Source organism: Astatotilapia calliptera, chromosome 11 (genome assembly GCF_964374335.1).
Source record: "Astatotilapia calliptera chromosome 11, fAstCal68.1, whole genome shotgun sequence".
In the NCBI taxonomy this organism is placed as follows: domain Eukaryota; kingdom Metazoa; phylum Chordata; class Actinopteri; order Cichliformes; family Cichlidae; genus Astatotilapia; species Astatotilapia calliptera.
In genome coordinates this window covers 36,538,034-36,557,279 of record NC_137432.1, presented here as the reverse complement: position 1 = coordinate 36,557,279, position 19,246 = coordinate 36,538,034, and the positions used below count along the sequence as shown (strand labels likewise).

Here is a 19,246-nt window from a genome sequence, read left to right as displayed (position 1 = left end):
TGCCATTTCCTGACACTCTTGACACAGACTAACTTTGGAATTGATGTAAAATGTCTGCAGGAGAAAAAATAAAAGTTGTTTCTGTTGCTTTAACTGCCAGCAGAGGTTTTGTTTCCCTGTTTTGATCAAGAGAAGGCAAACGTTTTTTTTAGGTTGCTGTTTTTAACTGACATTTTCCTGCACTGGCCCGAATCCCCATTAATATATGAATAAGAAAGCTCCCTAATGAGCAGCTGCACATTTATCATCTTATACTCTGTGGATATATAATTAATAAATGGACAGATCTCGCCTCATTTATCGAGGAGACGATTTATCATCCATCCATCATTTATGGTTGTTTATGATGTCATTAAATGCAGCTTTGCGTGACCATTTCGTCCCATGGCTCCACAATGTGAGTCACGTCTAATGTTGCTATTTTATCTTATAATATTCACATTTCAGTTTTATGACGATGTCAATAGTTAATGGCGTCTGCGAGGGGACCTCCTTCCTCTTTGCTAAGTTGTGAGCTCCAGGCCCTGATGAGATGACAATGTGGAGATTGTCAGCACGCTGTTGCCACTTCAGTCATGACTTTTTAATGCTGTTTTCACATGGGAGCCCTCCCCGGAATGATAAACAGATGCCTGATGCTTTTACGGATGTGATTTTCCTCCCCTCTCATCCTGTCGCTCTCCAACTCTGCTTTATTCTCCACCTCCTGTCCTCCAACCCTACCTCCCTTCTTTCTTTTTACATTTAATCTCACTCTCCCCTTTGTTCTTACTTCTTTCTCTCTCTCTGTCTTCCTGCAGGTGTTGTGCCTGATCACAGCTCCGGTGACTATGATCCTGTCTTCACAGCAGGACGCCTCCTTTGCCTTTGCTTCTCTAGCTATCGTCTTCTCTGCCTACATCACACTGGTGGTGCTCTTTGTACCCAAGGTGCTCCTGCTCATGATTGACACCTTTTAAGATCCGCTGACATTCATAGTGAAGTGAAACTGAAGGTCAAACGTTTCAAATTCAGCATCTTTAGGAATGAGCTGCAGCTTGTAGCGCACGACAGTCGCGATCACATTATTCACTCTGACAGCTTTTTTGTTTCCCAACTGCATAAACACGCTTTGACGTTTGAGTGTAGCGCAACATTGGACCGGCTCAAATCATATCTGTCTTACCGTTTCAACATTAAGGTAATAATCTGCGAAATTTCTTGCTGGGAGCTTTTACATTTGTAGCTGCCGTAAACATTTGGAGTAGGAAAAAAAATCTTGTGAGACGTTTTACACGTCTGGCAGTGCCGTGGGTTTTTTGGGTTGTTATGAACAGAAGAAGAGCCGCGCGGTGCACATGCTGCAGACAGAAGGAAGAGTGCTGCTTACAGAAATTCAAATTTCATTAACAGGAAATCACAATATCGTCTCCACCCTTTGATTATCAGGATATTTGTGGGAGCTCACTGCTGTGCAGAGACGGCGCAGCAGCGAGTGCTGAACTTGTCACTAAAGTAAAATAAAAGTCTTCAGTGATGAATAATATTTTTAAGCCTTTAGAGAAATGTGAGTGATTTGGCTGAGAGGGCTGCAAATATTAAAGATGTTTTATTACGGGCTCTGAATAGATGCATTATTCATTGGGCGCAGGGTAGCTGGTCTCAGTCCTGATTTTCTTCTTTATTGAATTCCTGTCTCTGCAACGGTCCAGATGCGGCGTCTCATCACCCGCGGCGAGTGGCAGTCGGAGCAGCAGGACACCCTGAAGACCGGCTCGTCCACCAACAACAACGACGAGGAAAAGTCCAGGCAGCTGGAGAGGGAGAACAGGGAGCTGCAAAAGATCATCCAGGAGGTGAGGACGCATTAAACAGATGCACATATCATTATTATTAAATACAGATTCCAGTTTAACCTGGAGTTCACCCGTGAAGGCGATAGATATACTACACACTCGTAAAAAATCATTGTACAGATATCTTATGTAATTCATTTATTATGTATGTTTGTGTGGCATGCTGAGCACTGAGAGTGCTGCCTGTGTGAACATAGATATGCTGCAAGATGTTCCCATGCAGTGCAAACGTGATGACCTCATTGCCTAATATGTGCATAGAAATGCTCTTAACCTGCACGGTAATTAGATGCATGTGGAAAATTCCTTTTAAGTGTATTTGTGCGTTAGTGTGTCGGAATCATTATAAATCAATAAACGCATGTTCGCTCACTAATCATAGACAATAGAAATGATGGATATAAACACTGTGATGGTGCCGTTTCAAATCCTGCTATGAAGCATTTTCACCATCGCAGTCTGCACACTCATTGGCTGACAGCTCATTAGCCAATGAGCTTACCTCGGATAATCTTTGTTTTTAATTATATTAATGACTAAGGTAACTTAGCATGTTATTGAGTATAAAACTAGTGCCTAAGACCCTTAAAGGCTAGACGCTCTCTCTAATTGGAAAACTTGGCACTTTTTGTTGGGTTCACTTTTCAGACCTGGAAGCTCTGTCCATCATTAAAACGCTCTTTGTCCTGCCGCCATTCTCTTTGTATGGAAGCACATTTACCTCGGGGTTGAACAGCAAAGAGTGAAGCTGTTTTCTTGGAGAAGCCTGTCGGCTAAAGCAAAACAATCTGAGGATTTTCAGCCAGAGAAACTGAAAAATAAAGAAAAACAGTGTCAGAGGCCAAAAAAAGCAGAGTTTTGATAATGGTTCAAGTTAAAGGGGGAAAACTCTGAAGCTCCGTCTGCATTGACTGAGGAGGTGAGTGTTGCGTTCCCAGAGACACAGACTGTGGCTCATCTGATCTTTCAGTCTAAAACTCAATTATTAGAAACCACAGCTGCCACAGAGCGAGTGAGGACATCCAGCAAAGACTGAAGTTTCTTTCGTTTTTTTAATGGCTGTGATTTTAAACCCTAATGGGAACAAATAAAGTCACCTGAAACCTTAAAACTACAGTAATAACAGTATTATGTAACTTTTAGTGAAAGGTTGTCTGTCGCTTTATGTTTTAAAAGTAATCAAAAACCTGCATCTCTTCACTTATTAAATTCATGTTTGATTTAATTCTTTATTGTTATTTTTATTTCAGTTTCGAAAACTTTAATTATGGTGACAAAATTATTATTGTTGTTGCTTAATTTAAAGATATGTTTTTACTTTTTCTTGCACAGCTGGTCTTTGGTCGTTCTCTAAATGTGATCATGCTGCACAGAGTGAACCATTTACTGTCCCAGTGAGGATGTGTTAGCTTATGTGAAATACCTTTTCAGGAATCGGAGCATTTTCCTGGTAGTTTTGACAATTTCAGAAACAAAGATGTGAATGAAAAAGAAGAAACAACTAGTTAAACATTATAATAATGTTATTGTTGCTGTGGTGATTTTCCTGCTGTTTCCCTCAACCTTTTTTGGGATAATCAAACATTCCTGTATATGCTGGGAAAGTCCTGCCAATGGAGACGGGAGTTTCAGTTATTGTGTTTTTTTGCTGTCATCACTGTTAATAACAGCGAAATAACCGTTTGGTTTTCATGTTATTTCTGGCTCATCTTTCTTTATAAGTAACAATTCATTTCATTATGGTCTGTATTTGTATAGCGCTTTACCAGTCCCTAAGGACCCCAAAGCACTTTACACAACCAGTCATCCACCCATTCACACACTGGTGATGGCAGCTACATTGTAGCCACAGCCACAGCCTGGGGCGCACTGACAGAGGCGAGGCTGCCGGACCTCTGCTGATTACTGTAGTGACCGTGTATTCCAGCTTTCTATATTTAACATTATTAGATCTGCGGTGGCTCACTGGGTTGTGTTATGTGGCGTTTTGCCATCTCCTTGTAGATATTTAGGGAAGTTTCAGAGAATATTTTACAGGAAGTAGCACAAGTTCCCTGCAGGTTTCTATGAATTATATAAAACACTTGTGTTTAAGGTTAAATGTGCTTTTTTAACCTGTAAGGGGAAATTTCTACGTTAAAGCAGCAACAATTGTTTAAAAAAAGTGCCTGAGTGTGACATTTTACTAACAGCACTAATAATAAAAAAATATGAGCAGTGATATAAACAGCATAAAAAGTCTAATTTTAAATCCTGGAATGATCAGAAGGCTAATTTGCTATGTTCTTCGGGGATCGCCGTCCAGGGACACTTGCTGGGTGAGCTAATCAACATGCATATTCATCCACACATCCTGGTTTTGTTTACTTCAGAGTCATAATAGCCCTGAACCTGTAATAACATCTTCTGATGTCTTGTTTTGTCACCCAAACGGTCCCAAAGATATTTCACTCACATAAATCACACAAGCTGAGGAGCTGAAACCCACAAATGTATTTCACTAGGAACATTTCTGAAGCAGTTAATCAGATATCAGAGTTGCTTTTTCACTGTGATTTATTTTTAATCAGTTTAATTATTATTTTTAAAATGTACTTATTAACCTATAGAGGCAGAGTGCAGTTACGTCCCATCCACACAGGAGGGAAAAAATGAATGTCTCTCTCTGACTTTGTTGTGTGAAGGTGACTCCTTGTCAGATCCATCTGCAAGCAAAAAATGGAAAATGACTAAAAGCTGCTGCGTGGTGGAATCCACCGCCAGCAGAATGAGGGACCCGGAAATGGTTTTTTTTTATGAACTTTGTAATTGGAAAAAGTTTCAGGAGCACAAAGTGAGACGTTGGCAGAAAGACAGGGGGTTGTTTATAATCCTGACACTCAGGATGTGAGGGGTTTATCAAAAAGTAATATGAATAAATTACTGATTTACTTCCTGAAGAAAGTAATTTGTTACTCTTCTCGTTACATTACTTTTGAATTTCTCTGCATCATTGCCCAACTTACATTTTCACATAATTATTAGTTAACAGTATAAAATTGCAGCGACTGACACTACAAAAACCCTCTGACAGTGCAGTTTTCATTGGACATCAACTCATAGTTACTTTTCTGAACACCAGATAGATTTTGAATCAGATTCTCTAAAGTCCTGCACAGTATGGAAAAACACTCCTGTCCCTGCGGCAAAATCACATCATCACGCCAACCCTGGCTAATTCAATGTTGGCTAATTTAAACTGACAGTGTAAAAATGATGTGTTTGCTTTAATGCTTTCTGCCACAGAACAGCGACTTCAATGATCCTGAAACAAATGGATCAGCATTAGCTGACTAACATTCTTCATTGCTTTCACCATCAGGTGCAGCAGGTCATTGTCTCAAAGTCAAAAAGTTTTATTTTATTATTTTATTATCACATTTTGTTCTACATCATAAATACTTTAGTAAATACCCCGCTTGTGAATTTTGAAACCTTTGTGCATCTCAGAGAAAGTGTTCATTAATAATCAACTAAATAAGAATACAGACGTTATCTGGGAAATTCTGCATCATCATAAATGTCAAGTTATGTGACCTGGTGCAAGACCTACTGATCGCATATACACTTCAACAAACTGACATCATGGAAAAATCCCACAGTTTTTGTCAAAGGAACCCAGGCAGTTTTAACTTCATGGCTGGCCACCAGAAAAGTGTTTGTGCTTTTCTTCTTCTGAGAGTTGATATAAAAATCTGTGACATGCTTGTGCTGCAGTTATGCAGAGTGTCAGTCACGGGCTGATGCTTCGGCCCCCGGGGCTGTGTGCCGATCACATGACAAATATCTGCTCTAGATCATCGTAGGGATGCTTCAGTTTGTAACTGCAGACTCTGGTTGTGTTTTCAGAAAGAAGAGAGGGTTTCGGCGCTCCGCAATCAGCTGGCTGAACGACAGGCTCTACGTAACCGCCGCCGACCCTCCACGGGCCAGAATCAGAACCACAATGCCCCGCCTCCTTCTTCTCAGCCAGATCCCAAGTCCCTGCTCCCTCCGCCCGGCTATCCCAACCCAACCACGGACAATCATTCCCTCCCACCTTCCTTCTCCAACTCCTCCAACCTCTACCCAGCAGACAGCAAGATGAGCCGCAACCACTGTCACAACAGCCAGATCCCGCTGCTGTATAAATAGGTGAAACACGGGAGGGTTCGGGTGGGGGAGGCGCACACGAGGGACACAGAACAGCACGAGACACTGTGAGTTTCACTTGTTTGGGCAACGAGCACAGCGGAGTAGTGACACTGTTTTAAAACACGGCGTGGAAGCTGAAATGAGTACACGGGAGTGCTTTATACTCGGGGAGAGTCACACAGGTAACACCCATCCTCTAAGTTTTGATCTCACTGTGTTCAACCCAGAAACACGGCGCACGCGGTGGCTCGACGTGGCGACAAGCACATCTAAGACTAGCAGCACACGACGTCTTTTTCAAAGATCAAGTGAACAATAGTCTCTTAATCATTCCGCTCCCTCATTCGTTATCTGGTTTCGTTGTGGAGACGCAGTGTCGAGGATCTTCAAAGGATGTGTTTGTGTCTTTGCTATATCGTCTCCACATTTTGTCTCTCGAGTTCATTAACTAGACAGACATGCGGTAGTGATTTATATTGGTCTGTAATATTTGATTGTTTTGTCATAGAGTTGTTGTTCTATTCTCTGTTAAGCTTTCAGGAGAGTTGTGAAAACTGAAATTTGCAAAGGGACAAAGCAATGTACAGTTTTGACTTTTTTTCCCCCTCTAGTGTTTCCTCTAAAAGCAGCCGAGAAGCTCAGAAGCGAAAAATGTGCATTATTAAACAGCCATAATTTAAAACGGCCAGGGAGCTAAGCATGCATGGATGTCTGTTGTCAGGACTGTGTGTTCAAGTACAAAACTGCATTTTAATAAGCTAGTTCCTTATTAGACCCATGTTGAAGAAGACAATGATCAAAGTTACTGATGAATGAGGACAGTTTTGATAGCTTTGGGGTTTGAAATCATATTTTACAATGTATTTTTTGAAGTTTGTGTTTATTTAGCAGTACAGTACAGTAGGAGACATCAAGTCAAGTCACATCAAGCCTGCATCTAACGTATCTTGCAGATATTGTCATCTACAGTCCTTTGGGGTCGTCCTCTTGTGCACTTCTGGATCTTATCCAGCACTGATGCTGACCCTACTTTCAAATCACCATTTGGGGCCCTTCGCTTCAGTGGGGCCAAACACCAGTTATCAGTGGAAATACACTCCGTGTGCAGTTCTGGCAGTCCAGGAGGTCAGGAGTGCAACCAGGATGTTCATGAGGAGTGAAATTTTCCGAACGTTTAAAAGGTTAAACGCAGTAAATCTTTCGTTCTGTCATCGTTTAAGCACATAAAGGATTAAAGACCATGACATCGCCTCCTGAGGGTCAGTTGTTTTTCTTGGCATTTCAAGGGTTAAACACTGTAAATTTGTCACTCAGCCAGATTTAGCTCCTTGGAAATCCATCGTCAGCCCCAAAATAAATGGTGAAGCATTAGTGTTCTGATACATGGAAGCGCATATATGAGGTTGAATGGTCCTTGGACAGAGAATGGAAGTGTTCCAGATGTGCACAAGGAGACTGCATTGAATGGGATATCAGACAGTTTGATTTTTATCTGTGGAGTCCTGGAAACATTTGATATGAGTAATCACCATCACTTACCATGATGACCAAGGCCCAGCTGTCTATTCTGGCTGCCTAATTTCACGGGGTACAGTTATCCGTCAAACACATTCATATACAGTCTACAAAACTGGAGCCATCCAAATTCCAACATACTTAATAGAAGCACAGTCTGTACTTTCTGCCTTTTGTAAATCTAAACCACTTTATGTTTGGACAGCAGTGAAACGTTGAGGGCTTCTGTGATGGCTATTACTGTAGATATGCAGAGAAAGCACAATTTTTTTATACCTGTAAATCTGTTACCCGTCATACTTGTAAACTTCGTTTTTTGTGTCTTATGTATATGTACATGAATTTTTTCCTTTTTCCCACAGACGATTGGGAATGAAGCTAATTTATTTTCTTCATCTTTTGCCTTCAGCTAAGTGGTGAAAGCATCCATGAAGGACTTAAAGTAATGTGACATAGTGTATTTATTCGGCAGTTAATGCGGATGTACTATTTCATTCATGAGCTATTTCCAGATTTTATAAAGCAATGACGCCTGAATGACGCTGTTAGCAGGTAACACAACACTTTGTCAAATATTTTTAAATATCTGTAAATCACAGTGTGCACTTTAAACCGAACAAACGATTCCACTCTGTGTCGCTGTTACTCGGTTTAGCTCAGGGTTTGGGGGAGGACCGTCAAAGTCAACTTAAATGAATGAAATAGGCCATATTTATTAACTGTGCAGTACCTTGATCACTTGATAGTGTAGTATATGAATGCAGAAATTACTTCAGAAATGTTCTATTATCTTGCACATATATAAGAATATACATGGATTTGGGGATATTTGTATTCACTATATCTAAGATATTAAATGTTAATATATTTCAGAGTATGTGTATGCAGATATATGGGTACCATAAATAAAATATTTGTTTTTTCCACTGGGTATTTCTCGTGTTTTAATTGATACGTTTTAAAATATGTGGACATATCATATGGATTGTTGTGCATATTCCAAAGGCACAGCACATGTTTGCTCATGTTTGCACTATCCACTAGATGTCACCAGTTATTTGTTGTTTTTCTGATTTGCTCGGGCTGTTTTGACCAATTCATCTATGTCCAAGTGAAACTTGATATTTGTCTCTAGGTCAGCTCTGCAGGACTCAAAAAACCAAATAAACCCAGAAGAAAAACTCATTAAACAAAAGCTAGAAGCAAAATTTGACACGATGACCAACTGTAAAGCCCAGTGGGAACCTCATTACCGAGACAATGAGTGGATGTTTGCCTTGCATATGAAACAAAAGTAGACAAATTGCTCCCAAGTGCGTCCGTTATTTGTATGATGTGTGTTTATAGATGATGACAGTCTGACAAACCCAGCTGTGCCACAGTCCCATGATCCCTCATCTCGCACAGCTTCCCGTTCCGTCTTTTTTCAGCTGACTGAAAGCAAGGTATGTGGTAATGCACAGGGAAAGGGTTGGTGTCGAGAACGAGAGAGGCTGTGTGTGGGGGTGGATGGCTGCCATTGGGGAAAACCCACTCTGAGCTGAGGCTTCTGTGGGCCTCCACCTGACACAGCACTCGGCAAGAGGCAGAAAAAAAGCAGGAAATTCCCCTCCACTTGTGTGATCCAACAAAGGAAGTATTTGCTGGCTGTGGAGGAATTTCATAGCAGCTTTTGCCAACTAGTGTGTGTGTGTGTGTGTGTGCGTGTGTGTGTGTGTGTGTGTGTGTGTGTGTGTGTGCTGCAGCGCCGGCTGGACAGACTTCTAACTATTACAGGAGACCATTCTCTGTAGTTTTCTGCATTTTTATTCTTTTCACAACTTATATAAATTTTTAAAGTTATATAAACTTATATAAATACCTTTAAAGTCCCGGTCCCAGTGATTTAAATACAAATAAATACAAATAAATACATACAAGCTATGACAGCACCTCTGTATCTGAACTCTTGAGCCAAAGAGCCTTGTCATCATCTGATACAGCAGAGGAAATCTAGCCTCATACAATCTCAGGTCAGTATAAATAATATGTCAAAAGTGCCTAAAGTAGAAACAATGTTGCAAACTGTTACAGTTTATATAGTTTTAAAAAACCAGCCTAACGTTTTCAGCTGGGAATTTCATCTCCATTGAGATTTCAATATTTAAACATCACCATGTGGATGAAATAAAAAACTATATGTTCACATAGTTTTTAAGCTCCATGCAGCTTTTCTGCTCAAAGCGGAGAGTCGTTTCAAAGTGCAAACACGCCAAAGAAGGTCCTTCCTTCGTCAGTCTCCAGCTCTGATAGCTGGTTGGTTTCTGTCCACAGCGTGTCTCCTTCGTTCAGCTGAAACACAGCGCCCAGGTAAATGGCGTTGTACCAGCCGTGGTCTGAGAAGCTATCCTGAATGGTGTCTTGGCATGCCGACCTCAGGGCGCTCATCAGAGTGGAGGGGCTTCCCACAGACTCTGAGTAGCGCCAGATCCTGTGGCTGAGAATTGTGAGGCTTTTTTCCTCATCTTCATTGTCATCGCTATTCCCACAGATCACCCTGAAGGATGCCTGGCTGTAGACGAAGTACAGGCCGGTGTGTGGGATGATGATTTTGTTGGCCTCCAACTTGAAGCCGCCCTGAGCGAACGCCTGGCCTTGACCATTCCTCCACTCCAGATGACCTTTTGAGTCGCTGCCTGCAAGTAAAGATCAGAAACGTTACAGCCTTGAAATACCGGAGTGGGAATTACTGACAGGTTTGTTATTTGGAGAGCAGAATGAAGTATTGACTGAAGCTAATGAATGACTTATGGGACTTCCTTATTGTGCTCTTGGTTTCCAAAAAGAAGAGAGCTACCAATACCACAGAGGGAGAAGAAAAACTCAGAAAAGCTCCTTTGAAGGCTGAGATTATGAGCCTATTGTTTGCTGAGGACCAAATCAAGGTAAGCGGTGACTCACCTTCTAGGTGGATGGCTGCCTTGGCTTTGCTGCTGATCCATTTTATCGTGGAGTGGGGCTCTGAAGGAACGAAGAAAAATGTGAGCTTGTCTCAAATAATCCACAAAGACTCAAATGTAGCTCTCAAAACCTCTCATAAGCACCCATGTGTATAATCACCTGGTTTTTCGCCAGTGTTCTTCGCCTTTAGTGCTTCTGGCTGTCCTACTTGTGTCTGCATGGAGGAAAAAAGAATCCTTAGATACATATATAGACACACACACAGGTTTTGAAAGACTTTTCATCATACTCGAAAAGATGAGATGCTCCTTACCATCCTTTCTGGCCTCGTATTCCAGTACCAGGCAAACAGCAGGACACCTGCTAAACAAAGAGCCACGACGACGAGGACGGCGCACACCTTCCATATCCACTCTGCAGGTGATTTCTTCTCAACTAAAACTACAGTCTTCGCCTCAGGACCGGCCTCGACATCAACTGGTGTGGTTGTGTATGCAACCATGCTGTGCACAAAGCCTCTGCCGTCTGATCTTTAAAGAAATCCAGAAACTGAACAGTTGTCTGTGTCTTCTGTGCTGACACTTCTCTCTTTGAGTGTGCTGTTTGTGTTAAGAGTGAACTTCTGCTGGAGAGTCTGTAGTATTTATGCAGCTGCAGGGGAAACTCCAGTGATGTCACCGTGTAAGTGGAGACAGCGCAGCAGCAACAGCGGTGGCAGCAGCGCAACCGGGGTCATGGAGAAAGGAGAGTGAGAGGGAAGGAAAAGTTACAGAACATTTAGCGGAGTGTCACCGCAGGAGTTATGGTTTCAGGATGGGAAAGTGGTTGATGGCGACTTTTGGTTTTCTAAAAAAATTATATACACAGATATTCAGGCACACACACGATGAGAGACAGACACACAGTTGCACCACACTGTGTCTGAGGTTAACTCGTACAGCTCACCAACATTTTGAGGTCAGAAAAGGGACATTATAAATAAACAACCCCCACCCCACCGTGACTTGTATAAATTATTAGTAAAGTCTTCACAGTACACTGACATAATAGCTTTTCTCCAAATCAAATCTACACATTTTTCTCTGGCATGTAGTGCAGTTCTAGTAACTAGAGTGTTTTTGTTGCTCACGTCTAGCTTGCCTTTACCGTGTATTTCACAGAAGTGTTATTTTGCTCAAAGCTCTTTTGAGAAACAGGGAGCCTTTCACTCAAAAAAAGTACATTCATGTTGTTGTATTCTTTTTACCCATAGACTGTATATAAAAGATGGCCACAACTACCACAAGGTCTCGTTTTTGCCATGTAGGTTTTTTTCAAGCCATAAGTGGCCATTATTTGCCCAGAGGGCAGTGTGCTAACATCCGAGTTTAAACTAAAACGCTTGCTTACTAAACTACCTGGGAGTCTCTAGTGGCCATTAGAGAAACTACAGTTTTGCGGACATCCTCTTTTGGAGTCATTTTTGTGCCACAGAAGTTGCATGTTATTCTTGCTGTACCAAAAAACATGCACAAAAGCCACAAGTGTGTAGAGGACACGGTCTGTCTACACACGATAAGAGGCTTATTCTTGTGTGACACTACGTAAACACTGAACCATTCTCGCCCAGCTGATGCTAGCTGACTACATCTGTTCTGGTTGTTGGATACAGAAAGTACATAATTGCTACTTAAAAATGCCAATTAAAAGGGTTTAATTGGCATTTTGAGCACCTTGCAGCAAAAATGTTGCCATGCAGAGAACTCATTGTCCACAACAGCAATGTTTCCTATGAAGAAATGTGATATATTTTTAGCACACTATCAGTTCATTTTCTATTACATCATCCTACAATATTTACACCTGGCTGGAACTCTTTTACAGTCTGCTATAAATCCATAAATGCTAAATATAGGTGGCGCGCTGAAGTGTTATTTTACTTCTTTATCTTTACAGCATGAGCGAAAGTTCAGCAACTGAAGTATAACCATGATGAGAGGTCATATGTGATGAAAGTTCAAAAGGAATTTTCACAAGTCATTTAAGTGTGTAGAAATTTGAAAGTAGATACACTACAAACAAAACACCTGGATTATAAAGTGAAACAGACGTTTAAGTAATCCATTTCTATATGTCATACATGAAGTATCTTCTGGGGTTTTGGAAGACTTTCTCTTTTTTTCCTTGACATATGGTGTTAACACAGCATTTGTTTCTGAAATTACCTCAGTTTAAAAAAAGAAAACTGAAGCAGAGAAAGAAAAAAAAAACTTGGCAGCTCTCTACTTTCTCTTTCAGAACTGAAAGGTGATGCAACTCAGTTCAAGACACTCCACAAAGCATCTTTTTACACTTCTCCTTCTTTGTCTTGCTGTTCCCATTTCACTTTCTCAACTGACTTTCTTTGTTTGAGACATAACGGCCAAGTGTGGGCTTTTTATCCAGTGTACATGCCTCAAATGTCCAGCGAGTTCTGTTTTCATTTGGCTGTGTTTTTCTTAAACACTTGTCTGGTTTCCCTTGTACTGTCCCGATTGCTGTTTGTTTTGTCACAACACGGTTTTAAAGAAGCAGTGAGGATTTGTCTCGTTTGAAGCCATCTTCTGTGTTTTTGATAAACTGCACATTATGAGTGATCACATTGTTTAGTCAGTATCATAAAAAAACTTAACAAAAAACATAAAAGTAGAAACCCGCGAGGCAAAAGTGGAAACACCAAAGGTGCAGTTCCTCTAATGGCCACTAGCTGCAAAAGTAGGTAAATCCCCACAGATTCACATGCTGAAATATTTTGTTCTCAGAGTCAATTTTACGTGATAATTCTCTTCAATTGTATTCATACAGTGCATTTCAAGGCACTTTGTATTCTAAGGTCAACCTTCCAATAATACATAGTACGAGCAAACACTTTGGTGACAGTGGGAAGGAAAAACTCCCTTTTAACAGGAAGAAACCTCCAGCAGAACCAGGCTCAGGGAGGGGCGGGGCCATCTGCTGTGATTGGTTGGGGTGAGAGAAGGAAGACGGGACTAAAGACATGATAATAACTGTATGAGAATTTATTTTAAAAAGCAGAAGAAAAAACTCACTCTTGAAGTCACTGAACTAGACACCTTGACCACATTTGTGCTCTCGCTGCCTTTTGGAGCAATTTAAGCTGTGCATACACTGTGCTATTTCTTTCAGTCGCATTATTCAGCTCCTGGTCAAACTGTATGATTGAATTTCAGGGGTGAGAAGTTCGCAGGTCACGATGCATCGTCTCACACTATACAGCTCGATGCTCTGATGTGACCTGAGTCACACTGTGCATCCATAACATGAAGCTTATAACACAAAATCTGTCTCTCGCTCTCCCTCTCTGTCTTTCACTCACACAGACACACACCACCACCATCAACTTTGCTAAATTGCTAATGAAAAACATTGATCATGCAGCTGTGATTGAGCAGCAACGTCCATCCAACTATTTTCACGGTTGGTGCGGTCGTGATCATTTTGTGAGGCCACATCGAAAAGGCTCAGATGAGCTTGACAAAGTTCACATGCCGCACTGCCGCGCCACTCCATCTTTCCACTTTCATTTCTGTCTGCACGTGCGCAGTGTGAGAAGCTGCGGTGACACCCTCACGACGGCCGACAGGATTTCAAACAGGTTTGATTTTCTTATGACCAAACGACTGATGATCGGGAGCTGGTTGTGAGGTCGCTTCTCGTTACCCCACATATATTACACGATGCACAACACACAATTAAGGCGAATCCCCAAAACGGTCGCACGACTGAAAAATCGGCTCAAAATGGGTCAAAAATTGCACAGTGTTTGCCAGCTTAAAATTAATTGACACATAATCTTGTTTTTTTTGGCTAAGGTTGCTCGCATTAGCTTATGCTTTAGCACTCCATCATCTCTTTAAAACAAATTACAGAGCTTAAATGCTAATCAGTTCAATTCAGTTTGTATAACACCAAATCACTTTAGATTGTAAGGTGAAGCCCCCACAGTAATAGGCAGAAAACCCCAGCAAGCAGATAACCCCGAGCAAGCATTCGGTGACTTTGGCAAGGAAAAACTCCCTCCAGCAGAGCCAGGGTCAGGAAGGGTAAGCCATCTGCCGTGGCCCATTGAAGGGTGAGGGGAGGAAGACTTTAGATTAATAATTACTACTAATTAAATGCAGAGTGGCGGATAAAAACTCAAAGAGTGAAAAAATGTGAGTCAAGAAGAGCCACTCAGTGTCTCATGGGAAGCCCCCAGCAGCTTAGGCCTATTGAAATGTAACTAAAATCATCTAAAATGAACTCATATCAGTAAGAGTTTGGGTTGCTTGCCACGCCGACTAAATTTACAGGAGGCAAAAATTAGTGGCTTGGCCCCTGGGGTCGGTGCAATGAGCTACTGCTAAAGTACCTAAATAGTTGTTGTGCGTGGTTGTTGTGGGAGATCCCAAAGATGTTTCAAGTAGAGCTTATTAAAAAGATAGCCACATTTGGCCGAAGATTTAGAAACTGTATAGAGAATCCAAATTCTTTGTAGCCTTTAGTAAAGTGGCTCCGATGATTTTCATGCAAAGCCCATCAGTGGATTTCAGGTGGATGTCAGATTTTTAGAACCACCTTTTCATTACAGCTGATCGCCTTTGACACCAAATCTGCTGAACAGTTGCCGCCCCGTCCCAAACAGAACTTTCTTTGTATTCGTATTTGTTTTGTAGTCATTTAGGTTTTTTGTGTGGGTGCATTTGCGGTTTGGGATCTTTTTTTGGTGCTCGATTTTTGTCACATTGCAGTCATTTTGTGTCTCATGTCTTTTGCGGTTACTTTTCTCTTGTTATATTAGATATCTCTGTGGTGACCTTAGGTCATCATGATTTTGGGTTTTTTGTTGCTGTGTATGTATCTAGTTAATCTTATCTATATTTGTTTTTTTTCCGACTTTGTGACAAGGTTATTATAGCTGACTAAAACAAAACTAAAACTGAAGTAAAAAAAAAAAGACATTTCACAAAAAAAAAAAAAACTAACTAGAATAAAATGGAAATGCAGGATGATGTTTAGTCAGACTTTGGATGCCGACTGTGAACCAACACAATCAGTTCTGCTTTTTTATTACCTATTGTCATACCTGCACTAATTTCTTTTTGAGCTTTGCCTCCAACACATGTCCTTCATATGCAGGGAGACTAAAACTAAGGCTGGATGTAATACAAATTACAACTAAAACTAAAAATTTTCTATAATAAAAACTGTTGTGAAGCAAGTAAACCCAGTCTGCAAAATGAATGTTGGGTTTTTCTCTGTATGTATTATTGTAGGGTCTACCTTCCTATATAAAGCTCTTTGAGGCGACTGTTGTGATTTGGTGCTTTATTAATAAAATTGAATCAAATTCAAAGTAAAAATAAAACATCAAAATAAAATAAAAATAAAACAAATCTACTTGTTGGTTGTTTTGTGTTGTTTCCAGTAACATTTGATCTTTTCCCATCTCTTCCTGGTTATTTTGCATGTCTGTTTTGTGTTGTTATGATGGTGAGCATGTTGTCTTGCTTGTCTCTCTTTAGTCATTGCGTTTCTTTTTGTAACAATATTCCATTCTTTTTTATTCCATTCTTTTTTTCTCATTTTTGTCTCGTGTGGGTTATTTTCCATCTTTTTTGGTCATTTTTTTCTGACTTTGTGTTATTTTGTGTTTCTTTTGTTGCTGCGTGTGTTGGTTTTGTTTGTCTCTTTGGCCATTTTGTGCGAATATTTCACATTTTTGTTGTTAGTTTTGTCTCTGTTTGATTAAATGTCATTTTTTTAATGTTTTCTTGATTTTCTTTTTTTTTAGTTTTTTTTTTTTGCATGTTTGTTTTATTTTGTCTCTTCTATGTATCGGATTTTGTGTGTTCCTTTTTGTGATCCTTTTGACTCTGTGGTCATTTTGTGTATTGTATGGTTAGTTTTTTTTGTTTTGTTTTTGGGCCAAGTTGCTCAGTAATATATTCTTGATGCTTGATTATCACTTCGGTAGTGTGGAAGGGGGAGCCACCAGTGTGTCATCGGGGGGATTGTGAATGTGTGTATCTTATAAACCTGAAAGGACTGGAGTGCTGTGACGCTGAATATTAACGCAGCAGAAAGTGTGTGCATGTCATGTGTGAAATCAGCAGTGAAATTGCACCTCCGTGTCTGGCTTTGACTTTTTCATTCCAACATGCAAACACAAACCAACCGCAAGATGTTGCCGGATGATATCATTTTCACCATTATCATATGCACCCACATGACACACACACACACACACACACACACACACACACACACACACACACACACACACACACACACACACACACTGTCAAATGCATGCATACTGTCTACAGTTCCTCCCTCTCACTCACCCACCTCTTTTCGATTATTCATAACGAGATTCTCCAAAAGAAGCTCTTGGTTATGATATCCGGTGTGCAAAGACAGGAAGCTCATCTATAGGTACCATCCCCGACTCTAAAGACACTGAATCAGTGTCTTTATGTGAGACTCAGCTTACATAAAGACACCGGTTCTTCGTATTTCCCAATGAAACAGGAATAAAAACCAAACTCAGACTTAATTATAGCACAAATATTTGTGTGTAGGATCACTTCTTTTTTTTTTTTTTTTTTTTTTTTTGGTAGGATCACTTCAAGTAGCGGTGTTGGAGACTCTGTGGTCGCATTGGTGTTAATCAGTTAAACTACTTTTTGGTCTTTTGAAAATATGAAAATAAAATATTGTATTTTGGCCATGATATGTAACACTCTCTGATATATTTAAATCCTGAAAAATTATAATGTGGTCATTTTTTTTTAACCTTCTTGCGAGGGGTGCAGTGGTTAGCACTGTTGCCTCACAGTAACGGGGTCCCTGGTTCAAATCTGCCGCCTGGCTGGGGCCTTTCTGAGTGCACACTCCATGTTCTCTGTCTCTCCAGGTAGTCAGGCTTCCTCCCACATCCAGAGGCATGTGCGTGAGGTTAGCAGGTTGTTTTCTGATTTATTGTCTCTCTGTATTAGGCCTACGACAATCTTTTCCTTTGTTTGTAGCCAATTTGCATTTTTATTGTGATTTATTCTGGTCATTGTGGTCATTTTTATGCCTTTAGGGCTGGTTTTCAGTGGTGTGTGGTGATTGGGTGCCTCCTTAACGCAGTTACTTTCAGTTTTCTGTCTGTTTAGTGTTATTTTGCATTTTTATTGTGACTTTATGTTCCTAGCTGTAATACTGTGATTATGTTTTGCCTCTTTTTTTTCATCATCACTTTTTGGCCATTTTTGTGCTTATTTGCATTTTCAGTATTGTTTCGTTTGGTTGCTGTGACCATCCCTTGGATCATTTTACACATTAAAAAAAAGAATTTTGAATCTCATTATTATTGCCACTTTTGCTTTCTAGTCATTACTTTTTACTCTTTGTAGTCTTTTAGGTTTTTGTTGTGGTTCCTTTTGTCTTTGTGGTCATCTTTTTGCCAGATTTGATTTTGTATTGGTTGTTTGTTTTGATTTTGGGTTACCCCCCCCCCCCCCTTTTTTTTTTCTTCCACTTTCTGATTTTTTATTTTTATTTGTTTGTAGTCGTTTTTGACTTCTTTTGTTTCCCCCTCTGTGATCGTCCACTAACCGCTCTGTGATCAACCTGTGTGGCTTTGTGTTATCTTCTTGTTTATATGTTTTGCTAGTTCCCATGAGAGAAAAATAACATCAAAATACAGTATGCACCTCGCAGTGTGAATAGACAAACTTCAGAATAACATTTTCCATGATAAACACGGAGGAGTCCTTCTCCACCAAATGGAAGAAATAGATCTTCTTCACTGTAAACAATTACTGTGAAATACCTGAATATAAATAAAGAGTCTAGACACAAAGTTACACTCATTTCCTTTTCTAAAAATGTGTTTGTCTGTGATTTCCCCTGCCTTTACTAATCAGCTCATTTAAATCTGTATGGATATATAGTTTCCCAACAAAAGAAAGTGTGACCTTTAACATATGACTCACTGAATCCCACGGATTTCACAAATGCCTCTTTTCATTGAACTGGGAAAAATATCACCGAAAATGAAACCTCCTCAGTTTGAGCTTTCGTATCTTTGTGCCTTTCCCTTTTCCTGACTTTCCGAATCTTTGTCAGGCCAGTCCCAAAAACACGGTGACACATTCCCCACATGTAACCCTCATGGTATCCGTAAAGCCATCAAAAAGCTTTTTTTTGTTCTTTGCTGATTTTGCTCCCTGGTTGCATCATGCAATCCCAGGAATATGCGGTCATCGCACGGTGAAGCTCAGCAGTAAAGCCGGCTCAGATAAGCTCAGGGCAGGAAAGGTTGGAAGGAAGCCGGGTGGGAGGATGTTGAGGGAGGGGAAGCTGTTGTAGGCGAACAAGTTGTTTAGTGTAGGATTATGAGCTGAGCCTCGTATTCAGATGTGTGTGATGACACATGCACAGGTGCAGGTTTAGAAGAAGCAAAAAATCCACATCTTATAGTTTTGGTTTCCTTCTTGTCATTCCCTCTTCGGGGTATGTGGGCTCAGATGTGTAAGGGAATAAACCAGGTCGATATGAGGTTCTACCACAAATGTAGCGTGGCTTCCGCTCTTTCTAGACTCTACAGTCTGGTGGCCTACAAACCTCTGCCAAGAAGTTACGCTTCACTTATGATTAAGTGGTTTGCCTCCTCATTTTTCTTCCGCATAACAGACAGGATTTGTTGGTTATCTTAAGCTTAACGTTATTCAGCCATATCCATGAAGCAAGCTGACTCAGGGGTCACATCAATT

At 40.6% G+C, this 19,246-nt stretch overlaps 2 protein-coding genes across 8 annotated transcripts in view; one reads left to right on the top strand and one right to left on the bottom strand.

The window, feature by feature from the left end:
* Nucleotides 1-8,449, top strand: part of gabbr1a (gamma-aminobutyric acid (GABA) B receptor, 1a) — a 130,626-nt gene extending 122,177 nt beyond the window's left edge. For 5 of the 7 annotated variants that reach the window (XM_026183904.2, XM_026183908.2, XM_026183906.2 and 2 more), the window contains 3 exons: nucleotides 801-929; nucleotides 1,692-1,835; nucleotides 5,724-8,449. In XM_026183904.2, the coding sequence (XP_026039689.1) occupies nucleotides 801-929; nucleotides 1,692-1,835; nucleotides 5,724-6,008 (558 nt within the window). In that variant the 3' untranslated portion in view covers nucleotides 6,009-8,449. Of the gene's footprint in view, nucleotides 1-800; nucleotides 930-1,691; nucleotides 1,836-5,723 lie in introns of those variants that run through there. The other 2 variants (XM_026183912.2, XM_026183914.2) reach the window with 2 other exon arrangements.
* Nucleotides 8,450-9,311: 862 nt separating this feature from the next.
* On the bottom strand, nucleotides 9,312-11,111 carry tnfb (tumor necrosis factor b (TNF superfamily, member 2)). Its single transcript, XM_026183917.2, has 4 exons — nucleotides 10,777-11,111; nucleotides 10,623-10,677; nucleotides 10,464-10,523; nucleotides 9,312-10,198 (listed from the first exon to the last, which is right to left on the bottom strand). Exons 1-4 carry the CDS (start codon nucleotides 10,963-10,965, stop codon nucleotides 9,759-9,761), a joined length of 744 nt encoding a protein of 247 aa, XP_026039702.1. The 5' UTR covers nucleotides 10,966-11,111; the 3' UTR covers nucleotides 9,312-9,758.
* Between the last annotated feature and the right edge of the window lie 8,135 nt (nucleotides 11,112-19,246).